The 26,997-nt window shown below is 33.6% G+C and overlaps 2 protein-coding genes across 2 annotated transcripts in view; one reads left to right on the forward strand and one right to left on the reverse strand.

Moving 5' to 3' along the window:
• LOC129805353 (uncharacterized) overlaps positions 1-26,997 on the reverse strand; it is a 173,711-nt gene that overhangs the window by 20,241 nt on the left and 126,473 nt on the right. The window lies entirely within an intron of this gene.
• Positions 1-26,997, forward strand: part of LOC129805346 (rapamycin-insensitive companion of mTOR) — a 33,997-nt gene that overhangs the window by 5,126 nt on the left and 1,874 nt on the right. The window contains exons 4-7 of the mRNA XM_055853209.1: positions 6,656-6,809; positions 6,921-8,510; positions 8,587-8,750; positions 15,431-16,779. Coding sequence (XP_055709184.1) covers positions 6,656-6,809; positions 6,921-8,510; positions 8,587-8,750; positions 15,431-16,779 — 3,257 coding nt within the window. The remainder of the gene's footprint in view (positions 1-6,655; positions 6,810-6,920; positions 8,511-8,586; positions 8,751-15,430; positions 16,780-26,997) is intronic.

A 26,997-nucleotide genomic window follows, 5' to 3' on the forward strand; every position in this document is an offset into this window, starting at 1 on the left:
TAGTCAGTGAAAAATGTCAGGAATACCTTGAAAATCCAGAATTTGAATTTATAGATGCTCAGTTTCAAAAGTCCGGCTGATTTTTATAAATAATCAACATTTCCATAAAAAAAAACCCTATTTTTTATTCGCAAAGTTGCCAGTTTGATGAAAATGTCAAAGTTTCAGAACTTTGAAAATATTTTTTTTAATCAGATTTCTCTCATTAGGGTGGAATCGTCACTTCTCGCCAGTGCCCCACTTCTCGCCACTTATATTGAAATCGCTATTTTTCACAATTTATGAAATAAATGAGCCGCTAAGTTATTTGTATTTTTATTACTGCTACACATAGAGTCGAAAAATAATAATTATTCGTTTTGGATTAAAAATTTTGTGCATTTTTTAGACCAATATTTTAAGCAATTGCATCGAATTCAATATTTCTTATCAAATATAACAAGTGCCATCAAATTTTCATTGAACAAAATTTACGTTTTTGGATAAATAATCTGTCTGTTGAATATTTAATTACATTCGTAGAATACATAAAATTTGTATTTAGGTTATTAATATTTCATTAAATATTATTTTTATGTAAAAATGAGGCATGGCGGAAAGTGGTAATGTTTTGAATTGATTTTACCACCTGTCGCCATCGCTTTTCAGTAAGCGACGCTAACTTCACTTCGTAGATTCTCATTTGTCAAATCTGCTTTGTTTATTTTCTGCAACAGTCTAATAATTTAATTTCCAAAATAAAACCGAAGAAAATTCATTTAAAGTGAGTAATACTAAGGTGGTCATGGGGAAAAAGAAATGCTGAATGTATTCTTCACAAAATATTGCCCAATTTGACAGTTTGTACTTCTACTGAATATTTTCTTAAAAGGGTTAGTAAAAGAATAGTATTTCTGTACAGTACACATGAGCAGGAACTCAATAGGTCAAGTGGTAGAGCACTCGCTCTATGATGCCAGTGTCCCGGGTTCGAATCCCCTTTAGGTCACCAGGAATTTTTCTGACGTTAAGGGTATTCGGATTGCATCCAGTGAGCTTCACTGCATTTGATACCACGGGGCATGGGACTGACAACTTCATCCCGTACAAGAAAAAAATAATAATGCATGTCTAGAAATCCCTTTGCGGGAAGGCCTTGTTACTTCATGGAATGTTGTGACAGCATTATTTTTATTATTATTATTATTATTATTATTATTATTATTACACTGTGCAACGATGATTTTGTCCCTGGGTTCTTATGCTATTTTTTCTATTGCTAGGGTCAAATGATTTACGAAAATACTTATCATTTTGATTTCATTTGGATTTTGCGCCTGGAATCTAGGCAAAACCGTTTTTTCCGTCTTTTGATACTTGGGTGCCTATATCTCCGAATCTGCTGAACCGATTTATTTCTCACTAAGGAATAATTTGTTTTCCTTTAGATGCCCGATAAATCCTCTGAACAAATGAAGTTCGTACAACCGACACCAGCGGCGCTGTAGTCCCATAAATGTCAGAAAACATGTAAAAATCGAAATTTGTAGCAACTTTGATCAAGAATATCTCGAAAACTAAAACTGTCCTTAACAATCTGATTTATGGGTTTGATAGAGAATTTTATTAGCTACAGTTTTGTTCATATACAACTTTTCTCTCAGATTATTTTTTAACCTCGAAATTGAGGTTCAAACGAAAAATGAGCATTCAGCTAACTTAATAAATCCTTCACAATTTCGAGTGTTATTGCTTTCTTTCCTCGCAATTAGGCAGTACAAGCTTTTATTATATTATTTAATACTTATATATCGATATTATGGTGATTTTTATATGACATTTTAAATTTTTAAATATTATTTTATTACTTATTATTATATTATTTTATTATTTATTATTTTATTTTAAATATTATTATTATTTTTAAAGAATTATAAAAAGAAATGAATTTAGAAAAAGGATTTTTTGCAAAGTTTCCATATGTAACTGGAATGTAAAAGGTAAAATAGATACTTATTGATTCTAAAACGTCAATTTAACAAGAAATATTCTTTTAAATATTTAAAATTTTACAATATGCAGTTAATATGCCTTTTTTGTAATAATCTTTTGAGATTGAAATAACACTGAAATCTTACTGAAGATATTGTTTGAGTTATTACCTTGTATTATATCTAAACACATTTTATAATGCAATAAGTATTAATAAAGTCCTACAACTGTAAGAAAAGTGAAAATAATACTCTGGGTTATCTAAACTTGAAAAGAAAAAGTCAAAATTTGCGAAATAGTTAAGTTTTTCTTTAGTTGGCTGAGTGCTCGTTTTTCGTTTGATCCTCAATATCGAGGTTAAAAAATAATCTGAGAGAAAAGTTGTACATGAACGAAAATGTAGCTGATTAAATTCTCTATCAAACCCACAAAACAGATTGTTAGGGACAGTTCTAGTTTTCGAGATATTTTTGATCAAAGTTGCTAAAAAGTTCGATTTTTCCATGTTTTCTGACATATTTGTGACTACAGCGCCCCTGGTGTCAGTTGTACGAACTTCATCTGTTCAGAGGATTTATCGGGCATGTAAAGGACAACAAATTGTTCCAAAGTAAGAAATAAATCAGTTCAGCAGATTCGGAGATATAGGCACCCAAGTATCAAAAAACGGAAAAAAACCGTTTTTCGTAAATACCAGACGCAAAATCCAAATGAAATCAAAATGATAAGTATTTTCGTAAATCATTTGACCCTAGCAATAGAAAAAATAGCATAAGAACCCAGGGACAAAAAAAAAGTTTGAAATTGTTGCACAGTGTTATTATTATTATTATTATTATTATTATTAATATTGCCCAAAATAATCGAGTTTGGACGTTTATAAGAGGGTGGCGAGAAGTGGTTACAAAACTGGCGAAAAATGGTAAAAAGTGTCGACAAAGTGGTTTTTTTTTGCATTATTTATAAAAATCAGTTTTTTAAAGTCCAGTATTAAATTAAAGTACTACTTTTTTGACGAATCTAGAATCAATACATCTCAGTAACTTTGTGTCAAATTTGAGATATCTTATAATAAGCGGTCAAAAGTTATAATCAAATTAATTTCACATTTTTCTACACGTGGCGATAAGTGGTTACTCCACCCTATTGGACGGTGCTTGCTTTAAGTGCAGTCATTGGGAATTTAATAATTTCTATTTTATTATAAAATTACTCTTAAAGGGGCGTGACCTAGTTATTTGACCTACAATTCTCTACACTCTTAGCTATTCCTCCAGAGTATAAACGGTCCCTAGTGAAAACAGGGGAAATGATATGAACTTGCAGTTTTTGGCAGAGATTGAATATCGGGTGGGCGAAATCCGATGTCTATTATGTCTATTATGTGCTGAAGAGAGTATATTAATATTTAGTTTAGTTTATATGATTTTTCAAAAGTTGCTTTCTTAGGTCATTTTTGAGAAATTTTAGTGTGATTTTGTTTTTCCGCCCCCAAAGATTTTTTGAAAAAATATCACATAATTTTCAAGTTGAAGCCAAACTACTTACCTTTCCAACGGATGCCCATTTGTTAAGTTCTGTACACTAGAACCGGAGGAATAATTGATAATATGTGACAAAACAACAAAAACAAAAAAAAATTAATTAAAGAAAATTGTGACGTATAGGAGAAAAACCAAGAACAGATTCTTGATCAGAAGACTCGACTCTACCAAACGTACCATGTGAGATCCGTGTGCCAAAAAAAAGTTGTCAATTTGTTGCATAGTGTTATTAAACGGAAATTGACCGTACTCTATCCTTAATGTTTGTTAGCAGATTTTAATCTACTAAGCGTGATTTTTTATCCCTAAAATTCAAATTTTCACTACAGTAGAGTCTCGCTATAGTCCATATTTGGTTTCAAATTTGACACTTGGGTCGCACTATAGTCCATGTAATTTTTTAAAATTATCAACGATTTTTAGTATTGAAATTGCTCGACGGCTTCCACTTTCTTTGCGATTGTCGTACTTGTCCTCGCTCTCTTCATTAATGAATCACAATTATCACAACTACTCAATAAAGTTTGCCAAAAATATTAAAATAATTATGACAACATTGCATGTCGCGTACTATAGAACATAACCAAACTTAAAATCAGTGTTTTGAAATCAACGGTCCATAAATTGTGGACTATAGAGCGATGGCCTATAGCGAGACTGTACTGTAATTTCGAGTTACTTTCCGAGTTGCAAGGAACCAAAATTATGAGCACTACAAGGTCACCTGTAAAATATCTCAGTTACAATAAGTTACAATCTAGGCTTAATATTTGGATTTAAATTGAACTGAACTGAAGAGGCGAGTGCAAAAGCATAAGGGGCTCAATTGTGGCCTGGATGCATCGGTAATCCGAAATGGAGAACTGACCCCTGGCAAAATCTTATCTGTGCTTCATATTTATTTTTCTTCATCAAATCCTTTTCATGTGATAATGTCATTTTCCAAAAATACAAAAAATAGCACTAAAGTTATATTTTTTTTACTATAATTCAAGGGGTAATTCATTCCAATTTTTTTTTTTGACAAGGGTTTCTGGTTTCTCAGGTTCCGCTATGTAATGCCCTAGACACACTTACGACTTAATCCGAGAGACGACTTAGTGGAAAATGATGGAAATGTAGTTTGACCATTATTTCTAATATAATTACGCTAAGTCGTCTCTCGGCTAATCCCCAGATCTGTCAAGGCCCTAATTTTTGGGTTTCTCAGGTTTCGCGATGCAATTTTTGGGTTTCTCGGGATTCGTGATGTAATTTTTGGATTTTTTTGGGTTCTCGATGCAATTTTTGGGTTTTTCGGGTTTCGCGTTGCAACTTCTGGGTTTCTCAGATTTCATGATATAATTTTCAGGTTTATCGGGTATCGCGATACAAATTTTAGAATTTTTGGAATCCTTGGTATCCTCGGATTTCACGATGCAAGTTTTGGGTTTTTCGGGTTTCGCGATGCAACTATTTGATTTCTTGGATTTTACGATGCAACTTTTGGATTTCACGATGCAATTATTGAGTTTCTTGGGTTTCGCGATGTAACTCATGGGTTTCTCAATTTTGCAATGCAACTTTTGGATTTCTCGGGTATCGCGATGCAAATTTTAGGTTCCCCGGATTTCACGATACAATTTTTTTGGAATCCTTAGTATCCTCGGATTTCGCGATGCAATTTTTGGGTTTTTCGGGTTTCGCGATGCTACTTTTGGGTTTCTCGAATTTAGCGATGCAACTTCTGGCTTTCGTGATGCAAGTTTTTTGGTTTTTCGAGTTTCGCGATGCAACTATTTGATTTCTTGGATTTTACGATGCAACTTTTGGATTTCACGATGCAATTATTTTAGTTTCTTGGGTTTCGCAATGTAACTTATGGGTTTCTCGGATTTCGCAATGCAAATTTTGGATTTCTCGGGTATCGCGATGCAAATTTTAGGTTCCCTGGATTTCACGATACATTTTTTTTGGAATCCTTGGTATCCTCGGATTTCGCGATGCAATATTTCGGTTTTTCGGTATTCGCAATGCTACTTTTGGGTTTCTCGGATTTAGCGATGCAACTTCTGGCTTTCGTGATGCAAGTCTTGGGTTTTTCGGGTATCGCGATGCAATTTTTGGTTTCTTGGATTTTACGATGCAACTTTTTTGTATTTCACGATGCAATTATTGGGTTTTTTGCAATTTCGCGATGCAATTATGGGGTTCTCAGATTTCACTATTCAATTTATAGAATCCTTGATATCCTCCGGTTTCGTGATGCAATTTTTGGGTTTTTCGGGTTTCGCGATGCTACTTTTGGGTTTTTCTTATTTCGCGATTACAACTTCTGTCTTTTGTGATGCAATTATTGGGTTTCTTGGAATTCGCGATGCAATATTTGAGTTTCTCGGATTTCGCGATGAAACTTTTGGAAATCTCGGAGTTCGCAATGGAATGTTTTGGATTTTTTGTGTTTCTCGATGTAATTTTTTAGTTTTTTGGGTTTCGCGATATAAATTTTAGGTTCTTCGGATTTCACGATTCAATTTTTGGAATCCTTGATATCCTCGGATTACGCGATGCAACTTCTGGCTTTTGTGATGCAATTATTGGGTTTCGCGATGCAGTATTTGGTTTTCTCGGATTTCGCGATGAAACTTTTGGAGTTCTCGGATTTCTCGATGGAATTATTGGATTTTTGGGATTTCCCGTTGCAACTTTCGGGTTTGTCGGATTTCTAGGTACAATTTTCAGGTTTCTCGAGTATCACGTTGCAAATTTTAGGTTTCTCGGATTTCATAATCCAATTTTTGGAATCCTCGGTGTCCTTGGTTTTCGTATTGCAACTTCTGGGTTTTTTCGGCTTTTGCGATGAAATTTTTTGGATTTCTCGGACGGAAACATTTTTCGGACAATTGACAAGGGTTTCTCAATATGAATTACCCTTTGATTATAACTTTTATCATCATTCCCCAAAGTTTCAATGATTATACAGTTTGATAATGATATGTTTATTCCTGATCTTTAAGTTTGATATATTAATACTACCATACTCTAAATAAATTATTCAAATTGGAATTGATAGTAAATTTTAATTTTTTTTTTTATTTGCATCGGGTTTTTTATCGGACTAAAGATTTTTGAATGATTGTGACCCTTCTTTAAATTTCCAGAGATGCTCGAGATTTGCGATTCACTTGCAGTCGCTTGGCACTTCTTTCTGTACTTAGAAGCTGGGCTGGCACCATTGAATTCTGTGATCCAAGCAAACCATCTGGTTTAAAAGCGATCGTTGATGTTTTGTATTTAAATCAACTAGAAGTTAGGGTAATGTATCTTCTTCTCTATTTTATTTTATTTTTTTTTCATTTTCTTTTATATACTAAAAGATTGCTTTTATTTTGCAAAAAAAAAAACAAAAAAAACAAAAAAATGTAGAAAGCAATTCTGGATTTGTTATATGAACTACTGGAGCTGCCACAACCCGTGTGGACAGATGAGTATTCAGTAGCACTGTCTGTCGTTGATCCGGCAGATTTTCAGGACAATTGGCGTCTGAGTGAGGGTTTTGTGGCCATGGAGGGGAGAAGTGTATTGCCAACATTGGCAAATCGTGTGCCAAATCCCTGTGAAATCCATTTGGCACTACTTCTGTATTGTTTTCTGGAGACAGGCTTATTGGATGCTCTGGTGGAGGTGATTGTATCGAGTGATACTTTTATCTCGGTCAGGGCGACAGTTTTGCTAGGGAGACTTTTGCATCTGATGCATACACTTCTGCCAGCAGATATTTGCAGCACGAGTCCGTCATTGCCAACGTTAATTGCCCATGCAGCTCAGGGAAATCATCAGGCGACAGCAGCTGTTGCTGCTCTTCAGGATCTGCATCAGATAATGAAGAATCGACCTGCTTCATGTTCACTGTTTCTGGACAGTATCATCCAGAGTGGGGGGATTGTGCATACGAAACTGTTTAAGCGAGAAATCACTGGGATCAGTGATAATCCAACACTTTTGCTAACGAGTCGATTTAGTGGGACGCTAGAGAGGAAGAGGCATGATTCAGTGGGATCATCTAGTACATCGGGAGCAGGAGATCTTGGTGGGGAGGGAAGTGTCAATGGAAGTGGAAGTGGAAGTAGTAAAATTGGCACTATCAAAAAGTCTGGAAGCTTTAAACGTAGCAAATTGCTGCATTTATTCGATACGGGAAAAGAAGTGAGTGATCGTCTGCTGAAGGAGTCCAATGTACTGCTCAATAAGGATGGAAATGTCTGGGATTGGGATGTTATTGTGGCGATCCTGAAGTCAAATAGTCTGCTGAAGATGGATGACAATCAATGTCGATTTATCCGAAGGCTCGTTCACTACTTCAAGCCGAGCAACAATAGGTTCTCGCATCAGGATTTGGGGCATGGAAGGCATGTTCCTGGGACAGTTTTGGCAGGGGTTGAACTGGTAGATTGGCTACTGAGGTGTCAGGATGGTGGGACGCAGTTTAAAGTCCATAAATTTACATATTCCTTGGAATCTCTGAGGCATCTCACAGATCTTTTTGCCGATATAAATTCACATCTTCAGGCCATTTCGACATCCCGTAGTGCCCATGATTGTCTCTTTAGTCCTCAACACATGATCAGTACAATGTGTCAGCAGTATTTCCTTCTTATTGGTCGGATGTGTCGCAGTGATCATGGTGTCATTATTCTCAAAAATACTGACATCTTCAATCAACTGATGCATCTTGTGACCACAACAAATCACGTTTGCTACATTAAGCTCATTGTGTCCGGATTGGACTATTCCCGAGATCCTATGCCACGGCAGATTCTCGAGAAAGCCCTCACGGAATCTGTCAATCGAAGTGGAAGGCTGTACGCTACCCAATTTATGCTGGTTCTGATGCGAGCCAAGATACCAAATTTTGAAATGTGGGGATTGCCTATGCTCGTCAATCAGGCTAAAGACACTGAACAGAGCGTAGTTAATGCTGCGCTGGAAATTCTCGAAGAGGCTTGTCACGAACCGGTAAACATTTACCCTTCAACGCAGCACTACCAAGTTTTCTTTTTCACTCAAAAATTGTTTTAATTCTCTTTTTCAGCTCTATCTGAATGAACTTGTGAGCATGTGGCCACCATTGGCTAGTCTAGGAGATGCGGGGAAACTTGTTAAAATTCGTTTTTACTCCACCATCAAGGGATTAAATCATATTAATGCGAATGTCGTTGATCAAACCAAATACTGGGCAAACAGCTACAATAAACGGTAAGTCGAAGGAATTATTTTTAAGAGGGTTTCCCTGAATTACAAGGTCAAAAAATCGTTCAATTTTCTAAATAAAAATAAATAAATAAATTATTTTCTAAAAATATTTACCATAAAAAGTTTAGAAGCCAATTTTTGAAGTGCATTCGAAAATAATAAAGAGACGAAAACAAAAGAGCTTCGAGCAGGTTTCCAAGGGATCGGGTGGAAATCAAATGAATAATTTGAAACGCATTTTCTTCACTTTTCATTTTATGGTCTCTAGGGTAAAGGCTCATAATTTTGGACAGTTTGCTTATAAGCATCGATGTTCCAAGTTTGAAGTGTGATATTTTCGATACTAATTGACTTTTTTTGTTACTCTTTTATCAGAAGGGTTGTCTAGAAACTTTGCAAGGGTTTATTGTCTTTGTTTTTATTAAATTAGTCTTAATACGTTTAAAAATGAATTGATATGCAGAGGTGAATTTCACTCGAATTTTGGACAACTTGGTTATTAATTTGGACAACTTGGATGTACATTTCGACAGCTAATCCGCCTCAACAGGATGCCCATTGTTCTTCATTTCATGAACCAATTTTACCAAATCCTCTTCCTTATCATGTAAGGGAAACGTAGAATGTCACAAGAAGCCCGGAAACTTTCCATATCATTTATTAAAGTGAGTTGACTTCGGTACTCCAAGTACGCTCGAATTTGTGCATTCCCTAGACACACTTACGACTAAAGTCCAGAGTAGGGATCTGCGCACTGAGTGCGCGCATTTATGCGCGCAAGCTGATTTTTACGACGCAGCGCGCAAAGTATATTTTATGCGCGTAGATGCGCGCAGCATTTATCTTTTACGTTTTTTTCATATTGAAATGAATAATAATAATAATAATAATTAATATTATTATTAATTTAATAAATTATTTTTTAAATCAGTCCAACTCGCGACCCGATAGCGATAAGTGGTTGAAAATGATGATGATGATGAAATCAATTCTACAGCGGATAAGAAGAGATTTATCATATATTTAATTTATTTAAAAAAAAATCCTGCTACTAAAACCCAATATCTATCTATAATAAATAGGACTGAATTTAGAAGAAAAGTTCATTAATTTTAGAAAAATGGATTTGATTTTAGAAAATTTGAAGATTGAAATTTATGTCGACAGTTTTCATAAATAAATATGGGAGACCGGAGATGTTAGGAACAGGGGAGTTTAAGACACTGTTGATTTTTCTTTAATTATTAAAATAAATGGAACTAATGCACTACGCAATCATGGGTAGCATTTAGATCTATCTTGATAAAAATAATGGGTATCCTCAGTTTTATTGCTTGGATTCTATAAACAATTCTTTAAAAATTGTTCAAAATAGTAGGTTCTGATGTTGCAGTTTTCCTCTTTGTGTTTTATACTAACTATAAATGAACAAAATTTTGTTATCTCATTAGCTTACAAAGTATTTTTGGAAAATATTTTGAAAAAAAGTTATAAAGATTATGCTCTATTTTTTAACATTTTAAATAACAAAAATACACGTGGGGATGTTTGGTCACTTCATTTTCTGTGAAATCTTAGGTGGAGCCAAGGGTGAAGCGTAAATCGTTTGAATGTCAAAGTAAGAGCGACAACGATATGCTTTTGCAAAATTCCCTTTTTATGCCAGAAAAAAATAACACCCCGAATATCCTCATTCTTGTCCCTCTGTGCCCAAGATCGAGGATGTTCGGGAAAAAATTACATATTCAAGATTCCCCTTTTCCATCGAATCCTTTTATTAAAGTAAATACATATGGGTATTCTACGGACAATAAAAATTCTAAAACAGTTTACTGGCCCCTTGGAATAATATTTCAAAGAAAAGACACGAAGAAAATGTCCCTTGATTTTATCTGTCCGCAAGATAAATGGAGCTGTTATTAATCGAAATATTAATTCTTATACTCTTTCAGAAAGAAATAAATCAATAGCACTTGACAAAAAAGACAATCTAAATTGCGTGCAAAACCTACATAACCTTATTATAAAATAATTAAGATAGTGTTTTATAAGAATGTGTTGGCCTTAGATATTGTAAATGCAACGTATACTTATATTTTCTTGATATTTTCAACGATTTCAAAAGATTTTTTTTAAACAAATACACAAAATGACGTAATATACATAATTTGAATAAGGCTATTTAACCAATATATAGTTTTTTTTCGTAAAAGCAAATTAAATACTTCCTTAGTTCCGAAAAAAGTCGTACGTTCCAGATATAATTCAGATTAAGGGACAATGTTAAGGAAAATGTTAATGTGAAAGGCGATTTATACATAAGGTATATACCAGTAACAAAAAATATTCCGTGAAACCATTTCTTAATACCTAATTTTTCCCCAAACGGGCCCTTTTTTCGGAACAAAATATACTATGTAAATAAGGACGAATCCACAGAGAAACTAAACGCTTTTTCTGGAAACCGGGAACTGAAGCCTTTTTGTTGAATGGTATTACCTTCTTCAGTCTCAAATAAAATGTTTTTCGCGTAAAAAAGTTTGCGCGCAAAAACAGAGCTTGCGCGCAAGAAAAGAAATTGCGCGCAAACAGTGAATCTTGCGCGCAAAAGTCGAAAAAAAAAACAGTTTTCAATAGTTTCATTTTCAGAGGAGTATTAGTGCATTTCAGTAGAAATACCTGCATAAAAACCCATGAAAGTTATGTTTTGTGGATACCAGTGAACGCTAATCCTCGTCCGTAGCGTGTCAGGAACTGACTTGGCTATGAGCGAGCTTAGCCGTCTCTGGACTTTAGTCGTAAGTGTGTCTAGGGCATAAGCGATGGCTAAAGAAGGATCATTAAGGAAATCAGGATTTGGCACTATTCTAATGTAATTGTATTTCATGTAGTATGGATATCTGTTTAAAACTATTCCAAATTAGTCACATTCGAGAAATTTATCTTGTGATCAATCTTTTCCTTTAAATTCAACAGGATTGAGGTCCTTAGACCGTCCTGGCTATTCCAGAAGGTCAATTTTGTTCTGATTGAACCACTTTTAAAAACTCTTGGCAGTGAGTTTGGGATCATTAGCTTGATTGAAACTTAAAAACCAAAAGCAAATCCTTTTCGATGTTGAAGTACATGTCTTGTCCAAAGATATCTTTTCAAACAAATTCGTTTATATTGCTTAATATTCCATATAACAGGCCATACGCGACTTCACAAAAAGTAACCCTGTAATATAAAATTACCACCGCTAAGTTTTACGTTCTTAGTTATGTATCAAGGACAAAATTTTTGACTTTTGAGACACCTAATATTTTATTATGTCATATCCAATGGTATTAAACAGGAATACATCGGTTCAAAGTATATTATTTCAGAATTACATGTGTTTCTGCATATGCTCTTTAACAAAAATCAAACAACAGTTACGGTATCGTTTGAATACTAACTCTGTACGTCTGACAACGCTTCTAAACCGGGTATTTTTACATACAGTAGACTCTCTCTCAATCGGGGATATGGGGCAAAATGTCATCCGGTTTAGGGATAGAATTGAGCGTCAAAGTCTTTGTAAATTCCACAAAAAGCGCTCAATTATAAAGAATCACGATAAAATAGGAAGAACTACAGCGAATTTGAGCAAATTAGCTTCATACTTAAACGTGAAAATTGTCAACAAAATTTGTCGCCCGATTGAAAAAGAGCCGATTGAGTGAGAGTCTACTGTAATTGTCTTTTAGTAATGCTCACTTGAGTTACTTCTTCAAATTTTGTTCAATTTGTTCCTTTATTTTCGGTATGGCTGCAAAAGAATTCAATTTTATTATACGAACAATGGCAGAGTCTTTTTTAGAAATGGCCACTCTTCTCAAAATTTTTGAGTTTTTCGCGTGATTTTTAAGTTTTATCATAAAAAATTAGTAAATTATTAATCGTTCTCTTCCTTGAACAAGACAATTTATTAAAAAAAAAATCTTAGTTATCCTAAACTTTTTTACGTAAAGCGTGTACATCTGCACCAAAGGCTTTATTTACATAATTTTTCAGTTCTCATTCTTTCATTTTACGAAAATTTATGGCATTAATGCCTATAAATGATCAACAATACAGAAATATAAATTTGAAAATAAAAGTAAATTTCAGGTAATATTTTCAGAGAAAATGAAAGTATGCTATTGAAATTGTCCACACACGAATTATACCTAAACTCATTAGATGACAAAAACACATGGTTTTAACAGATACGAATATTAAATAATTATCATTTTTCTTCACAATGGTTATTATGTTTTCTAAAAAATAAAGCATAATCAGGTATAAGAATTGAAATTATATCAAAAAACATTAAAAACCAGTGATAAGCTTAGATCAGCTTATAGAGGTGTGATTCCTTCGTTGCAAAATCGGATTGTGGCAAACTCGAACGATATTTATACGTAAAATTGTATGAGAAATGCATAAGTGTCTGAAAATCTTTAAAGTCGATTATCTCGGAAACTATGAGAGACAGAGGCCTCAAACTTTACATCCGTTTGGAACCTCTTTCAGGCTTGATATGTGCAAAATTTCAATGGAAAATTAAGAAAATTGGACGAGAAATGCATAAAAGTGTCTGAAATTTCGTAAAATTTCGCGATCCGCAAAAATCCACGAAAAATTTTGCAACCCGCGAGAATCCGCGAAAAATTTCGCGTCCCGCGAAAATCCGCGAGAAAATTCGCGCCTCGCGAAGATCCGCAAAAGACATCGCGGATCGTGAATTGTATATGCCACCTTTCAAATCTTCGGATATAGACTCACCATGTTGAGAGGAGGAGAGAGAGAAAGGGAGAGTGAGAGAGTGCTATATATATGGGGAAAGCTTGTCCGACGCCGCTTCTCCCGCTTTTTTTCCCGCCTGACGCTAATAGCAAATTTTCTTAAAATTGAAATCTTCAAAATGAAATATCTCGAGAACCGCTAGACGAATGTCCTTAATTTTTTTTTTAAATTAGTCTAAATTTTCTGGGCTACAACATAAACATAAAAAAAATCAAAATTGCATAATAGGATTTCGAGATAAACAACAAAACGTGATTTTTAACCGGTTTAGAACAGGTTTTTCAAAAAACTAATAGGACAGAAATCGTCGTACGCGCACGTAGATATATTTAAAAAAAAATTATGAAGATATCTCTATCCAATCCAGAGATATTGCGTACTACGGACGGCCGGACGGCAGCCGGACTCGAAATTGCCGGCTTATGATTTTCGGCATCAGGGATGTTCAAAACATATACCCTGTGAATTTCAGCTCGATCGGAGCACTTTTAGAAAATCCGAGGATTACAATAGGTGTGATTAGAAGGAATCACACCTAATAGGAAAATCACTGAAGGTGTGCTATTTATCTTGTCGCCATTGTATTTTTTTTCTAGTGTATAGAGGCCATTAAGCATTATTGTGTTTGATATTCCATATGAATTTTGTCAAACGAAAATAATCTCGACTAGGGTGGAATAACCGGCTATCGCCATGTTTAGGAAAAAATTAAATTCATTTAATCATAACTTTTGAATCCTTGTTACAAGATAAGTCAAATTTGACACAAAGTTACTTAGATGTATTGGCTCTAGATACGTGAAAACAATAATCCTAGAACATAACGCTGGACTACTTAAAAAACTGATTTTTATTAATAATGCAAAAATAACCATTTCGTCGCCACTTTTTACCACTTTTCGCCAGTTTTGTAAAATTTGTAACCACTTCTCGCCACCCACTTGAAAAGAACCACACTCGGTTATTTTAGGCAATGCTATGAAAAGAATACATTCACCATTTCTCTTTCCTTGTGATCACTTTATTATTACTCTCTTTAAATGATTTTTCTTCACTTTTATTTGAGAAATCAAATTATGGGACTTTTGCAGAAAGTAAACAATGGAGATTTGACAACTGAGAATGTACGAAGTGAAGTTAGCGTCGCCTATTGAAAAGATATGGCGACAGGTGGTAAAATCAATTCCAGAACATTACCACTTCTCGCCATGCCTCATTTTTATGCAAAAATAATATAAAATGAAATATTAATTGACTAAATACAAATTTTATGTATTCCACAAGTGCAATTAAATATTCAATAGACAAATTATTTACCCAAATAGGTATTTTTGGCCTGATGAAAATTTGACGACACTTAGTACATTTGGTAAGAGATGTTGGATTCGATGCACTTGCTTAAAATATTGCTCTAAAAAGTGATCAAAATCGTGAATCCAAAACGAATAATTATTATTTTTCGATTCTATGCGTAGAAGCAGAAACAATACAAAAAAAAATGCGACTCATTTATTTCATAAATTGCGAAAAATAGCGATTTCAATGTAAGTGGCGAGAAGTGGGGCACTGGCGAGAACTGGTGATTCCACCCTAGGGGGTGAGAAAAGAACCTACATATTTAAGTTTACAACGCCTCTGGTGTTGGTTTTACAAACTTAATTTTTTTTTAGAGAATTTTATCGATGATTAATTAAAAATCTTTAAAATTGCTGTATAATACGGAAAATAAATCCTATGATAAAAAAAAACACTCCTCAAATAGGATGAAAATGAGTAGATGGAAAATTCATTCATAAGACATCCTAGTCGTAAATTCAAATAAAGTCTTGCATGTGCATCACGGCAAAATTTCCATCTTAATACCTTTGCAGGTATGTACTGCTCGTGGAGGCGGATATTCATTCGAACTTAACACTGCACACGAAGAATGAAGATGGCACGTACAGCCGACGGAGTTGTTCAACACGTCCTACAATAATTCCTGCAAATGTCCTGCCCCATCTCTATGGGCAGTTGGTGCAAACAAGTGCTGGCATGGGAATACTGCAGAAGCACGGAAATATTCCAAAGCTCATTGAGATTCTGTCTCAGGGCACATGTACGGATGAATTGGAGAGTTTGACCATGAAATCGGCACTGTGGGCTCTGGGACATGTGTCAACGAGTACTGAAGGTGTTGAATATCTCAATGATCCAATATCACGTGTGTATGAGAAGATAATCTTCCTGGCTAAACACTGTGAGGTGTATTCCGTAAGGGCTACGGCACTCAATGTTTTGGGATTGATTGGGAGTACAAGTGCTGGGGCGAATATTCTGTTTAAACTGGATTGGATGTGTGTAAGGCACGATCGGAATACCATTTGGCCAGTTTGTGAGCCCGAAGATTGGCTGTCGAAACATTTGACGCCTATGAGGCATCAAATTGGTGATATGCCACCGTACAATTATCGTGGCATTGAGGAGAATGTGGTGGATTTTGGGACAACAGAAACATCCTTTTATTTTGACGAAGCCAATGAGAGTAAACTCAAATTTGACGAATTCTACGATACCAGTATTCACATAACCGAAACCGATGAAGGAGTAACACCAAAGTCCAAGTCAAAGACTCTGCCAGAGAGTTCAGCCAGTCGGACAAATGCCAAACACATGAGATCACTGTCAGAAAGTAAGACATCGGACGGATTGAGTCTCATGACGGCAACAAATCGGACAAGATTCAACTCAGGAACAGATTCCAATACTTCCGGTGTCAGTAGCTGTGATTCAATTGTGGGAAAGAATATCATTGGGGATCTACAGCAGACACTCAGTCCAATTCCATCGACATCGAATCTCTTGGACATTCGCAAACCGAGCGAGAAGAGGCTAAGAAAAATCTCTTTGACTGGAGTACCCATTCGGGAGAATACAATCAGTCCGCAGGATCTGGAGGGATATGCTAAACTGAGATCCCTGAGGCGACATCAGAGGCCAATGCTGTCGGAGTCGGCAGCTGATGAATTGGCTGAGATGATGGAAGATGTGATACTGAGGACGAATAAATTGGAAATAAATGATCAGCAGAGATCACTGAAAGTGCGAAGTCTCGATAGGCAAGGATTCAATCTTACGCCATCATCCAGCTTTAAAAATGACGATCTTTCGTCGCCAAAATCGGTATCGAGTTCCCTTAAATTGATGTCATCAAATGACTGCAAAGGTCCCTGTTACACAGGTGAGTTGACAGAGTTGAAAATATTCTAGTTTAGAGAGTATCAGAGTAACAATTTTTTTTTTTAAATCTTTATCTCGATCTCAAAATTAATTCCGATGTTCGAGAATTTACAATTGCTGATTTTTCAGAGTATTTTTTGTCATGTGAAATTTTCTTGAGGGCGTGGCCTATTTTTCATGGGTAGCATCCTCAACGGCGTTATCACACTTGCGCATTAAAATTTTAATGTGATTCACATTAATTGTCCCTTGTGAGCGTCCAAATATATTATTTGTGTCTTTGAGTCACTTAATATTTGGGGTTTTTCTATTTATTGATAAAAAGAAGTAAACTTGGTCTGCAAAAAAAAAGTTTAAATTCACTTAAAGCATAAATATTTTTCACATTAAAAAATTAAAGAGAAAATCGCATTAATTTTTCGCATTAATGCTATAAATCTATTTATATCAAATTTTGCGGGCCAAGTCTACCTTTTTATCAACAAATAAATCAAATTTTGAATATAAAATGATTCAAACACACAAATTACACATTTGGACTCTCACCAGAGTCAATTAATGTGAATCATATTAAAATTTTAATGTGCAAGTGTGATAACACAGTAATATTTAGATTAGCATCCCAGCATTTTTTTCATTTCTTTTTATAGTTTTGATCGTTTAATAATTTCGGTATCATTTTTTAAAAAGAAAATTGTAAATTACAATGTTAAGAATTTAGAATTGTGGATTTTAACACTTGGAAGGACCCTAGTGGCAGCCGCTGCCAATTTAGTTTTCAATTTAATTTTTTTATAGTGAAGAATATAAATCATTTCGCCTGGAGGCCTGATTGAATTGACGTTCTGCAGATGTAATTTTCTTGATTGATAGTGTATAAAAGCCTTAAAAGAACAAATTGAAAGTGTTTTTGCAAATTATTGAGAAGAATTATGGGGGAAAGTGACATTCCTTTGAATGCATCAGTTTTTGAATGTTTCAATTTTTCTCTTATTTCCCAAAGCTAAAATTCCATTTTGTTAAGCGAATTTAATAGAAAATAGTTAATAGTATTAACTATTGTTCATAAAATAGAATTTTTGCTTTGAAAAATAAGAGAAAAATTGAAACATTCAAAGGCTGCCGTATTTAAAGGCAGACCACTTTCCCTTACTCCATGATTCTGATGAAGATGAAAACATCGAATGGTTAAAAATCTTTAGATACAGTACCCAAGGAGATGAAATTTCTGATTAAGACACCAGAAAAGAACTGACTAATGCCCAGCGCACAATAACTTTTATTTGTAAACATGTTTTCAGAGCTTCTTGTGAGAGGGAGTGAGATCTAGATCTAGTCATCTCGCTCACTCTCATATGCAGTTTCAAAAACATGTTTACAAAACAAAAGCTATTGTGCGTTGGGCATAATGCCCAGCGCACAATAACTTTTGTTTGTAAACATGTTTTCAGAGCTTCCTGTGAGAGGGAGTGAGATCTAGATCTAGTCATCTCGCTCACTCTCATATGCAGTTTCAAAAACATGTTTACAAAACAAAAGCTATTGTGCGTTGGGCATAAAGCTCCGAATGTTTAAATATAAGTAAAAATATCAAAATATTATATAAAATTCGATAAATGGCAGCGGCTGCCACTTGTCCCTCCGTAACACTTTTAGTTAAGGTTCTGCGAAGTGTTAATGCAACACACAATTAAAAGATGTATCTTTCAAATTTTATAAATTTTACAAATTTTCATTGAACTCTCGTCATATTACAGTAGACTCTTCGATATCCGGCTGACTGGGGGACAAAATGACATTTAGGTTTTTTGAATGATCAACGGTTTTTCTATTTTGTGCAGTATGAATTTATTTTCTGTCTGACAAAGAAAAAGAGAATTTTCTTCATGGTGTGCTTATGTTTCATTTTTTATCACAATTATGTATTAAAAACTTCGATACAATGTTAATAATACTTTAATTCACTCTGGACAAACTTCATGTTTAGTGAAAATAATTTTGAATATATCAACCGCCAGTGTTTGGCAGCTGTCACCCGGATAACCAAGTGCCGGATAACGAAGAGTTGAGTGTACCAAAAATTTCGATTTCCATATCTTTGTAGTTGCAAAATTTTAATTCTCAGAACGCTTAAACGCAGTGTCAATTTTACAAAATTGACCTATCACGAATGATTTCTTTTTAATTTTTAATGTTATTTAAATCTTTCGAAATATCCCTTTTGAATTACAGTAGAGTCTCTCAAATCTGAATCTCTCAAATTCGAACGCCGTTTGGATTCTAAATGTCAATTGTGAGGTTATGTTAGAAAGTTCGTATTCTTGGTGAATGAAAATCACATTTACCGTGTAAACAGACGGAATTCCCACGGGAATTTCCATGTGATTTTCCATTCCGGATGGGAATTCCGGATGGAAATTCCCATATTGAACTGTCAAATTTTTACCATCCGCTCTATGCGCCTCTGGTAGACTTCAAGCGCAACACAAAAATGCTCCGAAGATTTGAATTTCAAATTGTGTTTTTTCCGAATATAAATAACGGAATGTGTATTTAGAAGATATTTTACGTACTTTATTTTATTAAAGTGGCTTTATTATACCACAAGGATATTAGTAATATTATCTAATAATACATTTCATGGAAAATCTTTTAAAATTTCTCGAGAAATGATTAGAAACGTTGTTATAGCGTAAATTTCTTGTCAAAAACCCCCAATTAAAGTGGATAAATCAACGACAGGCTTTGGATATCTTTGCTGATAGGACCTATTGATTAATTTTCGTTTAATTGTAGTGCTGATAATTTAAAATTTTATAAAGTGTTGGCAGAAAATGTATAAAATATCCTTGGGTGACCAAGCAGTCAATTCATTCGGAACAGAGATGTTTACAAAAATTAGTTAATTGTATAATAATTGAATACAAATAGTTTTAAAAAAACAAGAAGACTGTAAAATATTTTAAAATTTTATTTCCAAAAAAAAGTAAACAATAAAAAATATTGCAGTAATATTTTATATCCGAAAAGGCAGTTTATATGGTTTCTGGCTATAATTTTCATCAGTGAACTTCGATAGTTCTTACTATTCTTTGTATTTCCTTATCTACATTATTATATTCTTTACATTTTTTAATAACGGGACTTATTGAAAAAGTTAAATTTTGAATCTGCCTTTCCAATCATTTAAACCTCTTCTGAAATGTTATTGATGAATATTTAATTTAATCCAGAAACACTAATCCTTTCAAAATTATTATAGTATTATTATTCGATTTCAAATTTGCTTTTAAAATCAATGTTTTGATCACTACAGGAGATTTTACATGTTTTTTCATATATTATTTGCTTAAAAACACTCCAAATTAAATTTTCGGAATTCTCCGGAAGCAAAAAGCTATCTCGAGCGAGATAGCTTTTTTCCATTTTAGAAAATTGAATATTTCACCCTCCAACGGAAAATTTCCATTTGAAATTCAAAATATTTCAAGACATTCGGGCAGTTTCGTGCACTTTTGCAGAGGGCGCTTGTATAGCAAATTTACCATTTGCTCGTGGGAATTCCCGTGGAAATTCCGTCTGTTTACACGGTTAAGAGTTTCTTCCTGTATGTTTACATACATTATAATCGTATAAAATGAAAAGGAAATATGTTACCACTAAAACTTGCGAGAAAGTACGAGAATTTGATTCTAAGTGCAATTTAATCTCACACAAATTTCGTTAGTTTTGAAAAAATCGTTCGAATTTGGGAGGTGAGAAATGTCAAAAATACCCCCCAAGCGTTCGAATTTGGGAGACTCTACTGTACAATTAAAAAAAAAATGGTGAGAAGTTTGTATAAACTTATAGAAAAGGGGTCCCATGCTTTGCGAAATGTTCGAAATTATGAATTTGATGCTATACCTCAAAAGTGATTACGAATCAATTACCGTTAACCGGTTCACAATCAATTAGAACGAATTCATAAATTACTCAAAAGATCGATCAAAATAACTTGGGAGCAGCAATTGATTTTACGGTAAAAACCACTTAACCGGTTCATAACCGGTCATTAACCAATTGAGTCCGGTTTTGAATTGGTAAAAATTACAAGATCTTTCAAATGAGATCAAACATGATACTATTTAGTTAAGAAATACGCTCTCTTGCGCCTTTTTAATCTTTGACCTTGTAAAACCATTATTAGGAATAATTCAATGGTATTTCCGTATATCTGGTCGACTATTGGGAGAGGTTCCTCGAAGGTTACAAGTCTCTATCTCAAACCGTTTCGCCTGTAAAGATAGTAACATACAAACGGACGAATAGATGGACAAGCAATGTGACATCATTTTACCGAAATCGTCTGAAAAGAAAACTAAAGAAAAGCTTTCGAATAATAAAGCGTGTAGATTACAAATATTCCCCAATAAAAAATGGGGAAGTAATTTTAGTCCAATGACTTCCCTCAGAATTCTCGCATCTCTTTCTTAATTCCCTTCATTAAGGACTCGACAAATCCGTCTCCACTGTCTTGGAGGACTTTATTCCACTTCCTCTCGAAATAAGGCAAATTTTCAGATGTCTGACTCTTCTTCCTGAAATTTGTTTCCAAAATTTCCCAGTATTTTTCAATCTTCCGGAGTGTAGAAAAAGTTCAACATGTTTTTCACAACTTTGGAATCCTTTGTGAAGATGATCGTTGAGTTTCCGCGACGTTGTTTTTGCATTTTGACGGTGTTTTTCGGTCCGATGGGGAGCAGCCTGAACCTTGTAGGTTATCAAACCATTCATCTTCTTGATTTTATGGACCAAGCTTCAATATATTCCCTTCTTTTTGCCAACATCACGCATGGAAAGATTGAGTTGCTTCTCGAAAAGCTCAAGCACTTTCTTTTACATGCTCTTGTCCTGAATCCCAGCATTTCGGCCACTTCCTCCTGGCTTCAGAGCAATAGTCCTCAGATCCTTGAACCGAATTATAATCTTCCTGACGATGGAGTGACACTTCCCGGTCAATTTCGCGATTTCAGTAATAACTCGCATTTGGATTTTTCAGATTATTATCAATTTTGAATCTTCGCATACTCTCCATCTTTTTGTAATTACTCAGTCTAAAATCAATATTTTTTAACAAGTATTTCACAAAAAGAAAGCTGATTGAATTCTCTTGAAACGATACTGAAGAAAAAAAAAACAAAATCGACGAAATCCAAAGTCTACTGTGACTAACTTCATGTCAAGCATTGGCGATTTTTTCATCTACATCTTATATGCTTTAGGGTGGCACGCATCTACTATATACAGTGCCCGCTTCGTAATCTGGATGATTGGGAGACAATATGACAGATGTCCGCTTGGTAATCCGGATGGATTTTTTTTAATTTGTTCAACGTCTCGAAAATATAATACAAGTTTTTTTTGTAGAATTAGAATAAAAGTTTTAAAGAAGATTAAAAATATATAATTAGAGAATTCTATGCTATTATACTTCATTTATTAAACAAAAACATCACAGGAGAATTCATTTTCATTGCTGAATACTCGTGCATACATAACCTCAAAATATTTTTAAATGTTACCGTCGATAGCTCGTCCGAATTACGGCGATCCGGATTAGAAAGCGGGCACTGTACTTAAAAAAAAATGAAGATGTCTATTTTTAAGCAAAAGATACTCCGTTTTAAGTGAGAAATTACCGAATGAATTTCAAATGTTACGCTGACCAGTGCTTTATACTCCTGGATCTCTAAGAAGTTTTATCGAATTTCCAAAACCATTAAAAAAATACTTTGCGATTGTGGTACTTGTCCTCGCTTTCTTCATTATGGATCACAATTATCACAACTACTTAACAAAGTTTGCCAAAAATATTAAAATAATTATGCATGTCGCATACTAAAAAACATAACCTAACTTAAAATCAGTGTTTTGAAATCAACGGTCGATAAATTGTGGACTATAGAGCGATGGCCTATAGCGAGACTCTACTGTATTATGTTCTTTGGAAAAAACTCAGAATAAGTAAAATAACACAGAATTCAAAATATAAATCACGTAGAATACCAAATTGATATAAAATGTCGATTTCGTAAGACTTCTACAACAGTTCTAAGGACTCATAAATCCATTTCCCCATTAAGATTTCCACATTTTGTTTTGTGTTAAACTAAGAAAAAACAAGAAAAATCTTAAAATGAGTTCTCATTGATTTTATTAACAAAAAACTATTTTATTAAGTTATTTTTTTCCAACACTTTCTAAAATTTTTCTCTAAAATTGATATCTTTACGTATGTATCAGGTATAAGTTTTTTCAGAACTATCAAGAGCAATTCAGAAAAGAAATTTAAGGTGACATTTGAATTCTCAACTTATGGTTCTTTCAGTACTATTTTACGAATATTTTGGATCTTAAATTACTTAATTTTTATCAATTATTTTTACACAATTAGGGTAAGTGTGCCAAATTTCGGCATAGTTGCATGCAAGCGTCAAAGTCTCAAATTTGAAATGTAATATTTTAAATGCAAATTGTCTTTTTTTATTCTTTCTTATGAAAGAGTGTTGCTTGGAACCTTGTAAAGATTTTACCGTTTTTATTTACTCTAAAATCATTCTTAATACATTTTAAAATGAATAAAAATATAGACATACCTTTGGTGTCCTATTTCGGCCACCTTCATTCTCATAGTTCCTTGCCCTTCGGGAATTCTTCCAATATCTTTTTCACGTCATCTCGTTTGTCGAAGCTACATTTTTTGTAATTTTTTTGCTTTGTATAATCTCTAGAGTACGTAAAATCTAAAAGTTCGTTGAAATTCGAGGAACAAAAAAGGTGGCCGAAATTGCAAGCTGGCCGGAATTTGGCACACTTACCCAATATTGTGTTTTTAAGCAATTTTCGTGCCACGAATCCTATAAAATGTCATTACCTAATAAAGTTTTGCCAACGAGGGGAATTCATTAAGACAAGATTGGCATTTTCTCGCCTTTAGCGAGTTTGTTTTTTTTGAGAATCAATTGAGTTATTCTCATAATTTCTATTCTGGATTAAAACGTGACCTTTTTTTTGATAATTGTAATCTTAATTATGGTAAAATCTATTCAATTGTTCATTCAATTATGATGTTATACTCCATATAAAAAATGTGGCACTTTGCCGCACTTTGGTATTATATAACAATATTTTGATTCTTGGTCTATTTTTTTAAATTTAAATCATAAAAATATTTATCAAATAATTTTTCCACAAAGAGAAAGTTAATTAAATATTCTATACACTAGGGAAAAGTGCTGTCTGCAGTTCAGAATTTACTATATTTTTCCGGGAAAATCGAAAATAAATCTTAATTTTTACTACAATAAAAAAATCTGTAATTCATTAAGATCTAACCTCATTTAACATTCAAAGTTCTTAATTTTTTGTTATAAGACAAATAAAAAAGCAATATCCATTTGTTCCAAGGCATATATGGACGATAATTTATCCTAGGTAATTTTAATATCATACCCAATAATGTGGTCATATTAGTAAAAAGGTGTTTTTGTTTTTAATCAAAATTTATCATATTATACTTATTTGAAGTTCATTAGCCGAGGAACAATAATATATATATTGGACATCCAAACAATAAATATATTTTCATTTAAAACTAATAAATCTTTGCAAAATTATTCGATTCTTATTTTTCTATTACAAATATTTGACAAATCTGAGTTGTTAACACTATACCAGTCGGGTAAAAGTATCTACGTCACTGGCAGTTCGATTTGGCCCCCATTATACTTGAAACATCTTGCTACTCTGTACCATTTGGGATATGAAATTTGAACATTTCTGTTTATAGTAAAAGGTATATTACAGAAAAAAACGTTATATTACTTATATTTTACTAGATACATTAAATAATTTTCAACATTTTGACAAAAGTGTCAATAGGGGTTCCCTGTCGAACAGACGTTCCTCCGAGGGCGTACCCAGGATTTCAGTTAGGGGTTTCAGTTTAGTTAATCTTGTCCATCGAAAAGTAATTTTTTTTTCAAAAAGGTCTCCGAATTCCGAAAATAAGATCCCTACAGCTGAATTTTTAAAAGAAAATTTCAGAAAATATACTTTAAATGTTGTGCTTTTATATGCCTAAGAGCTTGAATTAAATAAACTTTCTATTATGTTGTAAAAATATTAGAGAAAAATATGCTTTTTTTTAGTCAGTTTGACTTACATAACCCCTTAAGGGGTTACATGGATCACGCAGCCTAATAACAGCATGTTTTCTTTCATTTTTGTTAACGTAATAAAATTATTTAAATTAAAGCCCTTATGTATAAATACAACATTTGAACTGCATTTTTTTTTATTTAACCTTTACTCCTTGGAACTTAGCACCTAATTTTTCGAAACGTCTTTTTGAGAAAAACTTTTTGGAAAAAAACAAATTATTTGCTATTAGACTATGAGTTAAACTAACTTGAACCATGGATTTTTTGTTGCTTTGGTAACAATTTATTTTGCACCTATTATTTTGAACCTATTTGTTCTTCGTGAAAAAAAATTTTATATTATATCACTGACATTTTCAGAACAATTCCGCATGAACAACTTTTCCAGATTTATTATAAAAATCAACCACCCGAAAAAAACTTATTAAAATTGAGATTCTGTTTTCAGTTGAATTAAAATGCAATTGCGATATCGAATAAAGTCAAGAAAAATAATCCAGCTGTTGAAGAAAATTCACATTAGATTTTAGTTCTTTTAAATTCAAACGCCAGAAAGTGCCTGGAAGTGCTTAGAAGTGCAGAAGTGCTGGAAATCACCTATGGCACTTCCGGAAGTGTGGAAGTCTTTGACATTTTCTATATAAATTCAGGAAGTGCTGGAAGTAGTGTACACGATTTTTCGACTAATATCTCCCCCTTGTGAAATTACGTTAGAAAAAGAAAGTAAAAATAGTTACGAAATATTTGCCCATTTTTACACCTTTTTTAATTTTTGAATGTAGTACAGTATGTACGGACAAGAGCCTTGCCCTGCGCCCACCCCCGCCATTGGGCTTTTAATAGTTTTTGAGTTTTTAAAGTTCATTTTTGTATTGACCCTCTTACAAATGAGCAGTAAAACATCAAATTTGAGAAGTGACTAAATTTACAACTTTAAAGGCAATAGAATTTTCATGAAAGTTTCGATCTTTATGAATTGAAAAATTAGGCCCATTTTTGGAAAGATTTGGGTTTTTTTTACTAGTCAAACTAAATATTTTTGCTGAATAAATATATTTTTACCTTTTCATTGCTTTTGAATTTTTTTGGCACTTCTAGGGGGGGGGGCAGCTGCCCCCCCCCCTGCCCCTAGCTGGGTACGCCCATGCCTCCAACCCTAAATTGAAGGACTAAAGTAACTAAAGATCCATTCCCAAAAGAAATTCGAATATCAATTGCCCAGAAATAAATCATCTAAAATCACTCAATTTGCGTATGATATATAATACCATAGTAAGGAATGGGTTAAGAAAAAAATCTCGTCAGTTAAATCAGCATTTGTCGTAACTTCCTTTTGACAACTTTTCAGGAGATGAAATTTTCAGTTCAATATTATTTTTCTTAAAAATGAGCCCCCCGAATGCGATACTTTTGAGTCAAAATAATGAAAGTGGCACTAATAAACTGTAAGTTAACTCGAGAAAATCTTTATAAAATTATTTAAAAGCTGCAATATTGAGAAATATTTTAGAAGAAACATAATAATATTTTATCGTAACTTCCATCATTTATAAAGCCGTAACTTCCAATGTATGGAGATTCTGGAAGTTACGACAATTTTGTAAAATGCATTATATCAATTTGAATTATTTTAGTGATAATAAGCGCCTTTATCTGACTAAATTATTCAATAATACTGTTATCCTTGTCCCTAAAAGCTTTTATTTCATAAGTTTCATTGAATAAATTTTGTGCGCCACGTCACTTGTTTTGTTTTGAATTAATGACAGATGGGCAGGGATTTTTTCTCACTTTTTTCTCGCAAATATTGAATTAAAATGATTTAATGTTGCATTATTCGCACTGTCTTTCGATATTTGGAAGGGTTTGTAAACGTTTTATTGAGAAATTTTGCAATTTTTCTGCAAATTACAAGCCAATCAAACGAGCAAAAGAAGTTACGGCAAATGCTGATTAGAGCAAATTTTGTATGGAAATTTGTCGTAACTTCCCCAAAAATGGAAGTTACGACAAAT

Source organism: Phlebotomus papatasi, chromosome 3, assembly GCF_024763615.1.
Source record: "Phlebotomus papatasi isolate M1 chromosome 3, Ppap_2.1, whole genome shotgun sequence".
Classification (NCBI taxonomy): Eukaryota; Metazoa; Arthropoda; class Insecta; order Diptera; family Psychodidae; genus Phlebotomus; species Phlebotomus papatasi.